Source organism: Endocarpon pusillum, assembly GCF_000464535.1.
Source record: "Endocarpon pusillum Z07020 unplaced genomic scaffold scaffold7306, whole genome shotgun sequence".
NCBI lineage: Eukaryota > Fungi > Ascomycota > Eurotiomycetes > Verrucariales > Verrucariaceae > Endocarpon > Endocarpon pusillum.
The window spans coordinates 322,037-337,878 of record NW_006916644.1 but is presented as its reverse complement, the minus strand read 5'-3'; the positions used below and the strand labels follow the sequence as shown (position 1 = coordinate 337,878).

General features: G+C 46.1%; 5 protein-coding genes across 5 annotated transcripts; 2 read left to right on the top strand and 3 right to left on the bottom strand.

Moving 5' to 3' along the window:
• Nucleotides 1-1,980: 1,980 nt before the first annotated feature.
• On the top strand, nt 1,981-2,375 carry EPUS_02797 (uncharacterized protein; the record flags this gene model as incomplete). Its single annotated transcript, XM_007807925.1, has 2 exons — nt 1,981-2,119; nt 2,173-2,375. The coding sequence occupies 2 exons, from the start codon at nt 1,981-1,983 to the stop codon at nt 2,373-2,375; spliced, it is 342 nt and encodes a 113-aa protein (XP_007806116.1).
• An 837-nt stretch (nt 2,376-3,212) lies between these two features.
• Nucleotides 3,213-6,760, bottom strand: EPUS_02796 (uncharacterized protein; the record flags this gene model as incomplete). The annotated part of the gene is made up of 4 exons (XM_007807924.1): nt 3,213-3,444; nt 5,142-6,060; nt 6,281-6,396; nt 6,579-6,760. 4 exons carry the CDS (start codon nt 6,758-6,760, stop codon nt 3,213-3,215), a joined length of 1,449 nt encoding a protein of 482 aa, XP_007806115.1.
• A 3,278-nt stretch (nt 6,761-10,038) lies between these two features.
• Nucleotides 10,039-12,614, bottom strand: EPUS_02795 (Pre-mRNA-splicing factor syf1; the record flags this gene model as incomplete). Its single annotated transcript, XM_007807923.1, has 2 exons — nt 10,039-10,333; nt 10,390-12,614. The coding sequence occupies 2 exons, from the start codon at nt 12,612-12,614 to the stop codon at nt 10,039-10,041; spliced, it is 2,520 nt and encodes an 839-aa protein (XP_007806114.1).
• Nucleotides 12,615-13,310: 696 nt separating this feature from the next.
• Nucleotides 13,311-14,044, top strand: EPUS_02794 (uncharacterized protein; the record flags this gene model as incomplete). The annotated part of the gene is made up of 3 exons (XM_007807922.1): nt 13,311-13,707; nt 13,782-13,849; nt 13,907-14,044. 3 exons carry the CDS (start codon nt 13,311-13,313, stop codon nt 14,042-14,044), a joined length of 603 nt encoding a protein of 200 aa, XP_007806113.1.
• A 122-nt stretch (nt 14,045-14,166) lies between these two features.
• On the bottom strand, nt 14,167-15,771 carry EPUS_02793 (uncharacterized protein; the record flags this gene model as incomplete). The annotated part of the gene is made up of 1 exon (XM_007807921.1): nt 14,167-15,771. One exon carries the CDS (start codon nt 15,769-15,771, stop codon nt 14,167-14,169), a length of 1,605 nt encoding a protein of 534 aa, XP_007806112.1.
• Nucleotides 15,772-15,842: the final 71 nt, after the last annotated feature.

Here is a 15,842-nt window from a genome sequence, read left to right as displayed (position 1 = left end):
GGCAGATAAAGGCCAATCGGCAGGCAGGACGAGCAAAATGGGTTGTGAACAAGCTACCTGATTGATTTTAGCTGAGCCAGGGAATTAATGCCAAGACTTTCGGGTCGCCGAAACAATTTTTTCGGGTCGCCGTAACAAATTTTCGGGTCGCCTTAGTAGCTCCCATATATATACAGCTAAATTTCGGACTAACCTAATAGGGAAGTTGCTAGGCTTGGCAACGGAATTTGGGAGGAGTGGGCTTACTTTCTCGTGCTCTCGATTGAGGGCAATCGATTTTTCAGAGAGGGGGGGTAGTGTGATGGATGGAGTATCTCCTCTGCTATAGCGCAGGAAATACACGGGACCAGCCACGCACTCGGATGGCAGCGCCGATGGCGTATCCACAACGGCACACGGAACTCTTGCCGTCAAGCTACTATGCCGCCGATAGAGGCATCTGTACGGCACGTGGCTCCCCGTACGAGTACCATGGAACAGGAGATTGATACGACCCCTTTAGGGAAGTACAATCTCCTCCAGAGGGAAGCTACCGCTTCTGGCCCTGCAGATACTCCGTCGGATCCTCTGCGCAGGTTAACTAGTAGCACCCCTTGTGTACGATGGAGGAGTATATAGAGTAGAGCGCTGGCCGCACTGTAGATAGACTCCTCAGCTTACGTTTTAGCAATCTATAGACTATTGACTTGTTCTAGTTCCGAGCCATTGCAGAGCTGATTATTGTTAAGGCCGTTAAAGAACAGGGTAATTATTTGATTTCGTAAAGCTGGCATATCTTGAGTTTATTTTTGTATAAAGATATTTCACTTCTTAAGACGTCTCTGAAGGGTATAATCAGCTAACTAAAGATGATATAAGTCATGTAAATATTATATAATATTTGTGTTTGACTTCTTAAGAGATATTAATACAAGTATCTCATCTTTATACGAATCCAAATTAATCTTTACGTAAGGCATAATAACTATTAATAAAAGAGAAAACTTCGTAAAGGGCGAGAGGGCTCAGAAATAACAAGAGAGAACTTCGTAAAGGGCAAGAGGACTCAGAATTCATGAGAGAGAACTTTATAAAGGGCAAGAGGGCTCAGAATTAACAAAAAAGTGATAAGCAAATTCTGTGCTTATAATTATTAGCAGAATATCTATATTATTAGCTTTAAAACTTTATATAACCTCTATATTATGTCATAGCGCTTATGGCTCCTGTTTTGTAACGTTAACAAAGCTTCTCATAATGATTTTGCTAATCTTAAAGAGTGCCTTTGTTACTATCTTCACAATCTAGCTTATAAGCGACTTATCTCTAATATATAGCTATAAGAGATAATAGAACTGCTTAATAATTCACTAATATAACCGCTAAAGAAGACAAAGGCTATTTTTACTATTAGTAATGAACATGTATAAATCTCTTAAATATAGCGTTTTCAGTAATATACTTAATATTCTATTGCTGAGCTTGTATAATAGATGATAACGCAAAAGACTTAGCGCTCCTCCTTTATATAATCTTAAGCGAATATTCTAATTTCTTTAAATTATATAAATAACAAGCTTATAACCGAAACCTATCAAATAATAATAATAATTTAGCAACGTATGATATAAGAGAATAGAGAGCAGATAAATTATTAATTATTAAAAAGAATATCTTTTAGGCTTTAAAATAAAGTAATCACAAATCTAGACGACTTTATATATAACTCTCTACTTAATTAAGTCTGAGAATAGAGAACAACTATTAAGCAGAATAATAAGGATAAGCTTTATCTTGTAAAGTATGTAGAGCCTAAATAGACCCTGGTTGAGCTACTAGTAAGCGTAGATAACGCCTGTATAGTCAAAGAGGCGATGGAGTACTTTAGCATTATTAATAAGGAGTACATTATCTATATCGTTATCGAACGGATAGAGCTTGAAACTCTTGGACAACTGAAGAAGGAGCTTTCTAAAAGACTCTATTGATATCAAAAAGGAGATGATTAAGAAGGAGAAGAATACCAAGCTTGTTCCTATTACGGAATCTACATCATGGCGAATTCTCAAGTTTAAGAGACCTCCTACAGTGGAGCCAGAGTCTTCTTCTGCGGCTGAATCTCATAAACGAGCTCATTCAGGTACTGACGACTCCTTCGATCAATCTACATAGAGCTAGATCAAGCATTTGAAGAGACTGATGCTCTTCTTCAACCCTCAACTCCGAAGAAGGGCAAGAAGAAGAATATACCCACTCAGGAAGAGGAGCAGGAGGAGGAGAAGAAGGAAGAGCAAGGAGAGAAGAAGAAGAAGAAGAAGAGTAACAATAAGACTCATGACTACTTCCATAGCCCGCCAGTGCTACGTCAAAAGAAGAAGACGAAGAATACAACTTGAGGGGAGGAGCTGCAACCCCTCCTGCGGCCCTGTCGGTGGCCGCGATCATTACGCAACACCAAGGGTGGCTATCTAGAAGCTCACTTAGGCAATCAATCATTCAGTAGCAACAATAAGTCTCTATGCACAGATATCATGCGGCAAGCATGATTGTGGAATCCCCCATACGAATTTGGTGGGCCATTCCCTGGCCCTGCTGTGGAGCTGAAAATTTGAATTGGCCGGATGGATCTAATGGTCCGCCGTAGCTTACTAAGGAGTACTAATTTAGTGGATATGCATCTGGCGGCAGGCTCGTCTGCAAGCGGTGGTGTTAGCAAATCACAAAACATGAGTAACGTCAATCTTAATTCCGCGATGTTACACGTATGATCGTCTGTTGCCACTAGCAATCTCAAAATATTATATTTCAGAGGATACTTGCTTCTCCTCAAGCAAATCACCACGTATCAGAAGGTGGCAAATATTAATGCCTCGATTGATTCCCTCTCTTTTTTGGAAATTCTGTCCGTATCTTATTAAGCTGCCACCACCTTTATAGTATCAGAGAAGCTTAGAAATATAAGTAACAAGCCAGACGTGAGAGAGATGGAATCAGAGTCCTAGAGGAGACATGCATATCTCCCGAATTATCAAGATGCGTGCGTAAGCACATTCGATGACAGTGCGAATACCCTGATCTAGTATTTGTGTCCAATTTTGCAATAAGAGAAGGAGAAGGCTGGCATGACTGATAGTTGGGCCAATGAACCCCTTCCGAGTAAAGCCTGCCAACGACCACGATGAAAATTTTTTTGTCCCTCTCATCAAGTCGTCCTTCTTGTGCTTTGCCCTCGCTCACTCGCCAGCTGTCATGTCCACTATGTCACTGAAAGAAACGTTTCGGATCCATTCCTGTTTATCCTCGTCGTACATGTACCCGCTGTGTACAAGAGCCCACTCCCATTGAGGCAAGAGACTCTCTCTTCTGGCGTAGTCACTAGGAGAGGCAAGGTCGTTGTCGAGCACGTTTGGGTTGCAGCCAGCTTCCAGTAAGGTGAGCAGTTTGTATCTTGCGCGAGTTTTCTGCCTGCATCTTGGAAGGTCAGCCTCCCAGTCTTTGATTCCAGTATCAGTGTTGAAGTCGTCAAAGTCGTATTCGCTAATATATAAAAAGGATCATCGTCTCCGTAGCCATGAGGGTCGTAGAAATTAGTATCATGGTCCCAGTTGGAATCGTGGTCCCAGTTGGAATCGTGGTCCCAGTTGGAATCGTGGTCCCAGTTGGAATCGTGGTCCCAGTTGACGTCGTTGTACCTGTTGGAACCGTTGGCCAAGAAGCACCAGGGTCGATATACTACTCGACCTTTCACAAATATTCTCAAATAGCCTTGCTCTAGACCACGGCGAAATTCCAGAACTTGATGAAGAGCACCGCACCTTCATTATCAGTAGCATGTACAGTCACGCGCGAAAGTATCTGACCAAACCTCCAAACACACCAAAACCCGCACTTTTTACAACTAAATAAAAACTTTAGCTAGGTGTCAATCCCATATTTAAAAATTTGGAAGATATTCAAAATTAGTAGATTAATCTTTTATTAATAGAAACTTAGGTCTTAAAACTTATGGATTTTAAACAGGAGAACTAGAAAGTAGAGTAATTCAAATTTTTGATAAAATTTGTATGAGACTCCATACAAATTTTTTCTACTTTTTCGAGATTTTGACTTTAATCCTGTTCTATTTAATGTGTAGATATTTTACATAAAAACTTTGTATTTATCAATGAATATTTCATCAATTCTAAATTGAAATCATATTTAAAATTTAGTAGTTGACGCCTAGCTAGAGTTGTTATAACTATTTTTAAAAGTCGTCTTTTTGGTGTGGTTCCACACAAATTTTCAAGTCGGTCAGATACTTTTGCACTAGTACTGTATGTTAGCTCCCAAAGACACAAATTGCTTCAGGAGAGCTAGGGACCTGTGCTGACAGTGATTAGCTGCAAAAAGCAGCGGGGTTTGTCCTTCAGCATTGCGGTCTTCCATCTCATAGCCGGCGGCCAGCAAATGTCCAAGCAGAGTTGGAACCGATGAAAAATCATTATCAGTCCATTTTACATTGGGCAAAACAAAAAGCGGGGTTGGAAAACTCGGATTCCCAAGAAAGTGGCCACCAGCTTCGCAACCATGTTTTAGAGCGAGGTCTGTCATGGAGACACACTGATTGATATCAGTGAGATTTTTGTTGAGAATTTCAGTCATCCCTCCTCCTTCAAGAGTGATATCGATAAAATAAAACCAAATACAGTCTATCAGACCGCTCATGTGGTTGTGTCTACCAATTTAAGTCAGTCTTACAATTTTACCGATGATCAACAATGGACAACTCGCACAAATAGCAAAACTCTGTACTTGCTCCACTCAGTAGAAGTAGACGGTACATCTCTGAACAACCCAAGAACAGAGCCCACTATATCACTATCAGTCCTAATTACTTCCTTAGATAGAGCAGTCTGACTTACAGAAAGGAGCGAGAAACCACCCGGATCGACGTCTGTTGTAGATGCTTTACCTTCATTCAAAAGCCTCTGCACGCCTTTAAGATCATTCTTTTTGACGCAAGTAATTATCTCAGAGTCCTTTGGGATAACATTGAAGGCCCTGATGGTTGGACACAATCGAGGATGCTGGTTTGCATCCAGAAACCTTGTAAAGGCCACTGAAATGCCTTTTGTGCGATCGCTAACTTTGGGAATGAAGGAAATTGTGATAAAACTGACGATTGATGATCATGATTTTGTATAACGTCCTTTGACACCTTTCGAAGCTGAATTTGCAATGTACCCCTTGTGCGACATCCTGCTTTAAAGCTGCCAATGAGTCTCCCACGTGGCTGGGAGGCAGATCTGTCAATCCATATATCCCCATCCTCGAAATCAGGGATCCTGCCACCGTCACGATACTTCTTCGACAAATTTTGTTGATTCCCGCTGCATCTATTTCCTTCTCCGGCCCTTCGCTGTCTGATAATGCTTGCGGAGATATCATAGCTCCAGCAAAGGATATCATCGATCTCGGATAGTAACCAGTCGCTAGTGATTTCCCGGACCAGTTGATTCCGTGAGGATCTAGAGCCCCAGGGATGGGACTCCCGGTATGCGACATCCAGACACATGGAAAGCTGCGACCTTATAAGCTGCAACGGTGGAATGATACTTTCAGGATCTGTTCCGTGGAGGGAAACCCGCGCAAGGCCAGCACTGATTCCAAGTGGAGCCTCCAAGGTAGACTGACCGTCATTGGCGACATAGAAAAGGTTCTCATTGCTCGTTGTGGACATAGCTAAGGCATGGCCACCTGATGAAAGTAAGCGATTCCGCGGCGCAGAGCAAAGCGCTGGCTGTTTTAGAGGACTAGCAGGAACTTCTAGCGATGGTGGAAAGCGTGAATGTTGAAAGATTGTGGCTGATTCTTCATTAGCTCCAAGCATCTCGCCCTTTTCAGTAGGATCGGTAGTAGACCCTTGACCAACAGAACCGCCTTCCAGCAGCATACTCTCGAAAGTAGTTGGAGTTGGAGTTGCATTTGCTTTCTCAGGACTCATTGCTAGGTCAGATTGTGACATAAGCACTTCAGGAAACGGAGACCATGCTTGACCATCAGGACGTTCGAGGTCAGGAGGAAGATCAGGCAGAAAATCTATTGTAGGACTTGCCGCGTTAATGGCTCTGTTCGAGTAGAGATTTCCACAGTTCGAGTCTGGAACAACGAACGCGTTGCTCACATTGGAATATTCAACAGAGGTGGCAACTTGAGTCAGCTGAGGGCTTCGGAGTAGGGATCTACCTAGTGTAATATGCAATGGAACAACTGTAGGTATTCAGAAAGACTAACAATGCTTATGGCCAAGAGAACTCACATGGGGGCGTGGTGATATAATCTTTTCGTCTCTTAGATGCACGCTCAAGCCTGTCGTTATCAAGGACATATCCTTGGTACTGGACTTTGGTATCCTTTGTGACAGCATCATGCTTTCTCTTTAGTGATAAGATTACTCACATGTCTGAGCTGCTGATATGCTTCCGGACATTCCACTTCTGAAACCGATGCTTAAGTTGTTTCTCACTTTGCATCCAATAAGTGTCAGTTTAAAAATGCAAGAGTTGGTTTCATATTGCACGGATAATTAGGCACTGGAGTAGTGAACCGCTTCTTACGTGATGATGAAGTTGTGTTCCTTTGTCATAATGTCGATTATGTCTTTTTGCGAAGCTTCTTCTTCGATATACAGCTTCACAAGCTTGTCACGGTGTGTATTCCATTCTTCGTCAGGGATGCGCCGTGCTCGGGTTGATGGTATTGGTGGAATTGCACCAGGCCGCTGGTATTCTGAAGCCATACCGCTATGAAAGCGTCACCATGAAAGAAACCATGGAAAAAAGTAAGAATGTTGCATCAAAATTCCAGAGAACATTCATGAGATTTTCATACTCTTTCTGTATGTACGTAGTAAGCACCAGAAGGCGCAACAAGTTATCCACCTTTCTGACGTAAATTTTGACATTTTTCTCATTGGTGGCTGAAACTCAGTAGCGCAAGTGTCTAAATTAGTCTCAACGAATGACAGACATCTATTGCAACCTTAAACCCATTAAAGATATTTGCTGGGTCATCTTTGGCTTAATAATTCAGATTTGTTTTTCTACTGCGACATTGATTGGGCATAATCTGGTGGGCCGCGCGCTTATCTGCCAATTATAAGCTCTTATCCGTCATCGCGTTTGTAACAACCAATTAGAAAAATGTCAAAATTTACGTCAGAAAGGTGGATAGGATGGCCATCTGACGGACGCCAGGACGATAGTGTAACTACACTCGCCATATTCAGCCTAGGTTTCAAAGAGGACATACGGTGCAGTAGCGGGTCAACAAATGGTACATAGAAAAGGCATCCTTACCAATTTCAATTTCCCAGTGAACGAAAAGTCCATAACTATGTAATGCCTTGACAAAATGGCCATATGCACCAGGCCCCATGCAGTCTATAAGAGAAGGATCTCAACCCAGATGACCATGTTTCCTTGTAAAGCTCAGCAATGTTGTGACTTCTTCATAGACATTAACATTATTGACGTCTATATAAACACATCAAAATACTTTTATACGCTTCTTGGTCTTCGAAAGCATTGGCGTTGGGTTCGAATGACGATGTCCCACAAAGACAATCAGCACAGATGCTTCGCAAATAGTGACAAGGAGCAAATCTCCAAGAAGGTACAGCATCACATATTCCATTATCGGCAATAACTCTTATACTTCGGCACAGGACTCCCAACACCCGACGTATTGGAATCAAATGACGATATTCAGTGGGGACGACCAGCATAAATACCCAGCTGAGAGTGACAAGGAACAAGGCTCTGATTCCAAGGATAAAGCCAATTCCAACAAGGTACAACACCCACACGGAAATTATTTGTCTCTTGTCGCAGTTAAGAGCTAACAGACTGCTTAGCAGAGTGTCACCTATTCCACTCTCAATGAGAGCTCTCATTCTTCAGCTCTGCAACTGGATCCTCAACACCCAACACGGGTGAAAAAGACGCCTGTAGCCATGAAAAGATGGCTCAATGAACCTTCTCACGCGGAACCATGGACTGGTTCGCGTTTGTTGGAGAGCTCTCATAAACAGTGTTAGATCGCTATCTGAGAAGGGATCACATAGCGGCCTGCCTCTGTGTATGAGATATCATTGGATCAGAGTATTGGATGAATGGGAGCGTTTTCTTTCTCGTTCGATAAATCTGACCCGTTTGACAAATATGTATTTTCTTTGATTTAGTACAAGCTTTCGCGCCCTGTAGCTCAGCCCACCTTTCATCCTGAGCTCCTTTAGATGTAGCTTCAGGGAATAGCTAAACTGGGCATTAGCATGGTTATGAGCAAAATGATTGATTGATTGAGTATGGAGTTGGGAGTGCAGTTGCCAAAGAGCAACGAAAGCTATCTACGGACGTCAAGCGTAACAAGCACGTGACATATAATGTCGTAAAAGACATCTGAGTGTTTCGAGAGTGTTGAGTCTCAACTCTTCCTAAACGAAGATCGACCAGTAAAGAATCGAACGAGGAACATCAGTCTTAAGATTGTCAGCAGCCAGCATGGCAATAAGGCGTCTTCTGGCCTCGTCTCTGCAATGGCTTTGAGCAAGTTGATTGATTCTATCGAGTATGAAGTTCGGAGACAAGTTGCAAGAGAGCAACGGAAGCTATCTCCGGAACGCCAAGCATATCAGGCACGTGACAGTCTCTGTCCCCAAAGAGTTCGGAGCTAGTCACCATTAAGTTAGAGGTTTCTCAGCCGCGCAAAAGGGACAAGCAGATCGGGACAAGCAGATCGATCCGATATTAACGAAATCGGCTATGACCTCCCCGACCACGATGTGCAGCAAATTGAGTCTTCAACCCCGGGGAAATTGGAATCGTGATGAATGGTGAACAACTCGGCTCATAAGGATCTGTCCAAAACACTTGTCCCTGGATTAGATTTGACATCGCAATAGCCTGAAGGTCTTCGGATGTTAATTCGTAGACTCGTTCCTGTAAGAGACCCTAACGACAAGACTTGACTCCTCGGAACAGGTCCCAACTGCTGGTGGACTTACTGAAAAGCTGCTCAAGCGATTCAGGCCAGACCCCCTAAGCAGTCGGAGAAGACAAGAGAGCCATCTGGCAACGACGGTGTTTCACGAGAGAGGGGATCAAAGCTAGAGTAAGTATAAAACGATCCACGAAATGTAGGTCCCCCTGCACATGTATCCCTACTCCGGATCACCAAGTACTCCGTACGATCCCCTCTATTCTCTCAATATCAGACCATCCAATACAGTTTGCCGTCCGAAACCATAGAAAGGTGGTGATCTTGTCTCAATCTGCAATGTCTACCAAAACATGAGTAACGTCAATCTTAGTTTTGCGATGCTATATGTACAACCGTCTGTTGTCACTAACTAGCAATCCCAAAATGATATTTAGAAGATGCTTGCTTCTTCTTGACTCCTTGAGCAAACAACCACGTAGCATAAGATGGGAAATATCAATTACAATACCTCGATTGATTTCCCCTCTTTTGTCACTATCAGTCTGGTGCGAGCCTTCCAGATTTTGGACAGCAATTTTTTATCCCTACACCATTAAGGCTTCCTGTTCAACAGGTAACGCTAATCGCTCCTTCCGCCTTGCAAATACGGAGTACCATAGAATATTTATGGTCCTTTGGTTGATATCAACCATTGTAGATTAGACAGAGGGTCAATATATTCAAGAAAGCAGTGTCGGGTCTCTCAGCGAATAACTTCACTCTGAAGCTTATTACCGCAGGTGGTTAGTGGTCTCATTCAGCCCCACCGCCTGTACAGCAGCACAGCATTGCTGACCCTAGCGACTGGTAAGTCCGAGGGTAGCCTTTCGTTGCGAAGGTGTGGTGGTCACTGGACACGAAGGATTCTCTCTTGGAAGCTACGTGAAGAGCTATTGGTGACATTGCGCAGGGACACATTGGAACGCCGTCGCTGTGCATTGGACCGGAAACAAAACCCACCACAGCAACCATGCACAATGCTACCTGAAGAGGTCTGCCCACCTGCGTAGGTCCGTGCACTATCCCCCAAACCTCGAGTCACGGATCATCGTCATCATCGACATCAACCTCAATCGCATCGGGGTTAGCCACCGATGCTGCAGGTTGAGGAGGTTGAACAGGCTGGTTGCCATTCTGCGGAGCTGTGCTGGCGGCAACAAATCCAACTGGTGCTCTTGCCTGTCTTTCCAAAGCCGCCATGGCATCTCTTCCGTCGTCGGCGTTGTCGTCGGCATTGTGATCGGCATAGGCGTCGCCTGCGCCATTTGCCTGATTCGCTTTGCTAGCGTTTGCTCGAGCGATGGCCTGGGAGGCAATGTAGTTGACATCGGTGCTAGAAAGGGTTAGCCAAAGACTCTCTGGATGAAAACAGATCTGGAAAGGACATACTTGTACTGACTCGCCACGCTCCTTCTCACCCTCAGCATCTCCTTAAAGGTATCTTCATTCCCATGCCCAACCTCAAACTTCTCCCACTGATCCCAAAAGTCCTTCTGCGTCCTTGGATCTGCAAACTGGCTTGCGTGTCCGTAAATTGCTCTCGCACGGTCAATCTCACCCAGACGACGCTCCATCTCCGCAAACTTCAAACACATGTCTTTGGCCTCTTTGTCCGGAAGTGCGGCAATTGCTCTTTCGTAGATGGGCCGGGTGGACGTCAAACCAAAGTTGGACGCGGACTTGGTGATGTAGAAGCTGAACATGGAGGAGCGATCTTCGTCTGACACGGCTCGGGTAGCTCTCTCGTAGATGCGCATGGCGTGTCGGGCGAGACCGCGCTCTTCCTCCAGATTGCCGTACATCAGGTAGATGGCTTTAGCGAATTGTGGTGGGACGCTTTCGACCGCTTGCTCGAAGAGATCGCGTAGTCTTTCCATGCTGATCCTGCGATCTACTGCCTTGGTTAAATAAAGGTTCCAGAGTTCGAACGCGACCGGGTAGGAGAAGAGGTCCAGCCCTCGCTCATAGATCTTGAAACTGTCCTCGTAGTAGTTGTGCTCTTCTAGCAGATTTGCATAGTTGACAACTGTCTGAGGAGTTGCTATCCGAAGTTCGAATATTCGATCGTAGATGGCTCTTGTCTCGTCCAGCGATGCAACAGACTCGACCAGGTCGACGTAGAAGGACCAAAGTTTCCAAGCTTTGTGAACGCGCTGTTGTGGTGACAATGTCTCATCGAAATAGTCGACCGTACTCCGTTTCGGCGCTCTTGTCGCTGTTGCCATGATCTCTATCGCCCGATCAAAATTCTCGTTGCGAAGCTCCATTTCCGCCCATCCTATCCAAGTCTCGGCAAGTTCTGCTACCGACTTGTACGGCACTTTCACGGCTTTGTCCAAAATGACCCGAGCAGTTGCCAGATCCCCGCCATCCTCATACAGTTTGGCATAATTGAGCCATAATTCATGGAATTTGCCAACCGCCTTCTTTGGCTGGATCGCTGCAATGGCATCCGTATAGGTCTGGACGACCTCGACTTTATTATCGTTCCATAGCGCAACTCGCTTCTCCCACTCGATGACATTGTTCGGATTTTGACGAAGTAGAACATCATTGACTAGGAACGGCCGCCTATCCATAAGGTGCTCAAAACGCATCATTCGCATATCGAGGTCGAAATCTGCGTCTTCATTTGTCACTCCCTTTGCAGCTCGAGCCGAAGCGGACTCCATTAGATTGGAGATGATTGACTCTTCGAATTCCACATACGAATCAAAGATCAAGGTAAAGTCTCGGACGGTCATCACAGTTGTAATACCTTCCTCAAAGACGTCTCGAGCACGTTCAAAATCACCACGAGTGATCCAATACGTTGCTAGACCTGTCCACAGCTTGCCCCTTTGGTCTGCAAATCGTTCAATGCCGCTCCGAATGATCGCATCAACATCAAGACCAGAAGCAGTATTGTCTCCGATCTCCCGGGCTTTGCTGACCATCAGCTCCACCATCTCGCTCCACAGCTGAAACTGACTTTTGGCGCTCTTGGACTGAAACTTTGGATTATTGAGGATCTGTATGTATCTTTTGACTGCTTCCGTGTAGTTGCCTGTTTCGATAAGTAGTTCAATAAAATCCTCCATATCTTCCGGGTGTATCTGCATATACCTCGTCCATATCTTGACAGCAGTGTCTCCTCCAGCAGAATTGGCAAACGTCTTGTAGAGCCGCCAGATTCGGTTGTGCTGTGTGATAGGCAAAGCTCGCAGAGCCCGATCGAAGGTCCTCCTTGTCTTGGTCACAAGAGGTTGACGAAGCAAGAATGAAAGATACATCTCCCAGATCACCGGCATCTTATTGAGGAGGATAATAGCCCGTTCGAACAGAGCATTGACCTTGTTGAACTCCGGCTTCTGCTTGATTGGGTTCTTCCTCCGTAGATGCTTGATCCGGAAGTCGAGGTACATCTTCCATAACTTGTATGACCGAGGTAATGATATGCATGCTCGTTCTTGCACAAAGGCTTGTTCGTGTATGGTGCCATTGCGCAACTTGTGATCGATGTACGTAAGCCATGGTCTCACGCTGCCAGGGTTACGAAGGATATCCTGTTCGTAGATGGTGTCTTCGGAGGATATCAGGAAGAAGTCCGGGTTCTGCGGAGCGGATTTGGCCATGTTGGGTGGTTGGTGGCCGTTGAGGTCAGCAACTGCCATGCCTGGCATTGCAACTCCTTACTTTGCAGGCTCCAGCAATAGTGCTTCAGCTGAAGCCTGACCCAAGGAAATCCTCAATCCAAGCACAGCCTCAGAACATTGCTTAATCGGACACTTGTAAAAAGTCGCGAGAAGTGCCAAATCATGTGATATTGGAACCTTATTCCTTAGCGTGGGACCCTGCCGCCGCAAGAAGCTCGAGCCAAGTGGAAGCTTTGATGACAGCGACGTCGGGTTTCAAGTCACAGCTTCTCAAGACTGATGTCCTAAGCACCAATACCTTCACCGGACAATCTCGAAGATGTCTTCAGGCGCAGGAGTGAGTATGATCAATCCCGGTACTGCTCACGGTAACTAACATGCATACTTGCAGAGGGAAGCAGTCTTCCCGACTCGTCAGTCTCTCGGACTGATGAAGTCAAAGCTCAAGGGAGCAGAGACTGGCCACAGCTTGCTGAAGAGGAAGAGTGAAGCATTGACAAAGTCTGTCAACCAACTGAGCTCTTACGATGATACCAATGCTGATCGTGTTTCTCTTACCTAGGCGATTTCGAGGTAACGACCACCCAATTATTCTAACACTATCCATAGAATTCATTACTGATGCGAAGTCACAATCTAGAAATAACCCGCCGCATCGACGAAGCCAAACGCAAAATGGGCCGCGTCATGCAAATCGCCGCCTTCTCCCTCGCCGAAGTAACCTACGCCGTCGGCGGCAGCAACATCACCTACCAGATCCAAGAATCGGTCAAGTCCGCCCGCTTTCGGCTCCGCACAAAGCAAGAAAATGTCTCCGGCGTCTTCCTTCCACAGTTTGAGTCCTTTACCACCAACGACGCGAAGGATGACTTTGGCTTAACGGGCCTGGGGAAGGGAGGCCAGCAGGTCCAGAGGTGTCGGGAGACGTATCGGAGGGCGGTGGAGACCCTGGTGGAGTTAGCGAGCTTGCAGACGGCGTTCGTGACGCTGGATGAGGTGATCAAGGTGGTGAATCGACGGGTGAATGCGATTGAGCACGTGATTATTCCCAGGACGGAGAATACGATTAAATGTGAGGTCTCATCTTCTTTTAGTCTACGATGAACCAAAGACTGTGGGGACAGTCAGATGCTGACGATACTGCAGACATCAATTCAGAACTCGACGAGATGGACAGAGAGGAGTTCTACCGATTGAAGAAGGCAAGTCACTTCGTTCCTCGTCTTTGGTCCCACCTCCGTCAACGTCTCTAACCCTACCTGTACTTTCAGGTATCAAACAAGAAACAACGAGACCAAGCCGCCGCCGACAAGGAACTCCAGCGGCAACGAAATAAGACAGACGGGGGAGCCGACGACGAACCACTGGATGTGCTAGGCACGCAGGAGGATGACGATGTGATATTTTAGTCAGGAAACGGGCCAGCGGTACGAAAATCTACTATACGCAGGTAGCTGGTTGCATCTATACCACGAAAGCAAGCACCCTTGTCACAAAATGCTAAAGTAATGCCCCTGAGGGAAATTCGATATTATCTATATGCATAATTCTCCGGCCCACCACCCCCAGAATCAGCAACACCACATGTACACCGATCCAGCATATCTCTTAGCGCCGCATTCTCCCTCCTGAGCATCTCCAACTCCATCAACAGCGGATCCTTCTGCTGGCCCGTCGGCATCAGAACCCGGGGTGGCAGATTCTCCTTCAGCATCTGCTGTTCACGTTGTTCCCGCTTCGGCGGACTAACCCTTCGACTCAGCGCCCTTCTCAGTCCTCCTCCCCCTCCCCCTCTATCCCTTCCCCTCTCTTTCTCTTTCTCTCTGTCCCTATCCCTCTCCTCTTCCGGCACCGCCAACCTCGGCACATGCCGCATAACCACCATATCCTCCCCCGTCGCTAGGCTACTCAGGAATTTCGTCGGACTTAGACTTCGATAGGCTTTTTCTTCTTCATAGGTGATGGTCAGGCTGTCTAGTATTTTGCTTACAGGAGTTTCCATAGCGCAGATCTCGCTCACCACGTCTCGGGCTTTGGCTAGGAGTTTCAGACTGGGTTCACCGACGGGTAATGGTGTTGTCATTGAGTCGATGAGGAGGCTGTACCGCGGAAGACGCTGCACGGGTTCCATGAGCATTGAACGGAGTTTCTGCTCGCCTGTTTCACGAACGCGACGGGAGAAGCTCGAGGCGGCATGATTTCTCATGAGAGAGCTGAGTAGGGCAGAGAAAGTGGTGTGTGCGTAAAGATATTCTTTGTAGGGGTAGAGGAATTTGGGAAACCAATCGCAAAGCACCCTCGAAAAGGCTCGGATGCCCAAAAAGTCGTGTGAGCTGAGTTTTTCGTCGTCGCCTGAAGCGATGGACTCTATTGCCGAATCCTCGGTGGTTTCGAGAACGTGGCGAATGGAGTCGAGAAAGCCTCGATTGACGGTGAAGATGGCGTCGAGGCAGGAAGGGAAGAGCTTGGAGAGCGCTTGAGCGTCTGGGCTTGTAGATGAAGGAGGCTTCGTGCAGGACTTTTCGCGGAATTCGGAGATGATGTTAAAGAGGAGTTCGTGCATTTTGGAGACATAGCGTTCTTCCGTGTCAACCACTTCGCACATAGCTAGGCGAATAGCTTGCTTTTGCTCGGAGGAGAAGCTTGTGGATCTTGAGGAGGAGGACGGGCGGGAAGATGTTTGTTGAAGTTTTGAGGATGATGAATAGAATGATTGAACATCCTCCAGGACTCTTATAGGATTCGTCACTTTGCATAGCTTGTTTGCGATCTTGCCGGCATGTCTATCATCAAACAAAGTGCGACCTCCTGAATCATATCCGTTCTCTTTGGAGGCCGCGGGCAGAGTATCGAAATACTTCGCCAGACTAAAGACCATAACTCGGTATGTCTCGTCACGCTGACGCTCGTCTGAGAGCTGTGCTACCGCGCCATAGTACGAACTTTGAGGCGATACCTGGAAAGGTGGAAAGCTGGCATGACCAATTTTCGTGAAGATAGTTATTCGATGTCGGGAAGAAATGCTGGAGCCTGCAGTGGTCACAGGCCAGTAGAATATCAGAACTCGCGAAAGGTAGGCGTCCTCGGTGTAATAGACCGTGACGCCCTCAGGATGAAGGTAAGGTGGGCCTGCCATGGTTGACTCTCAGTTTGAGCGAGTGTAGGAGTTGAATACAAGCGAATGTGGTTGAGGGTTCCAATTGCCCA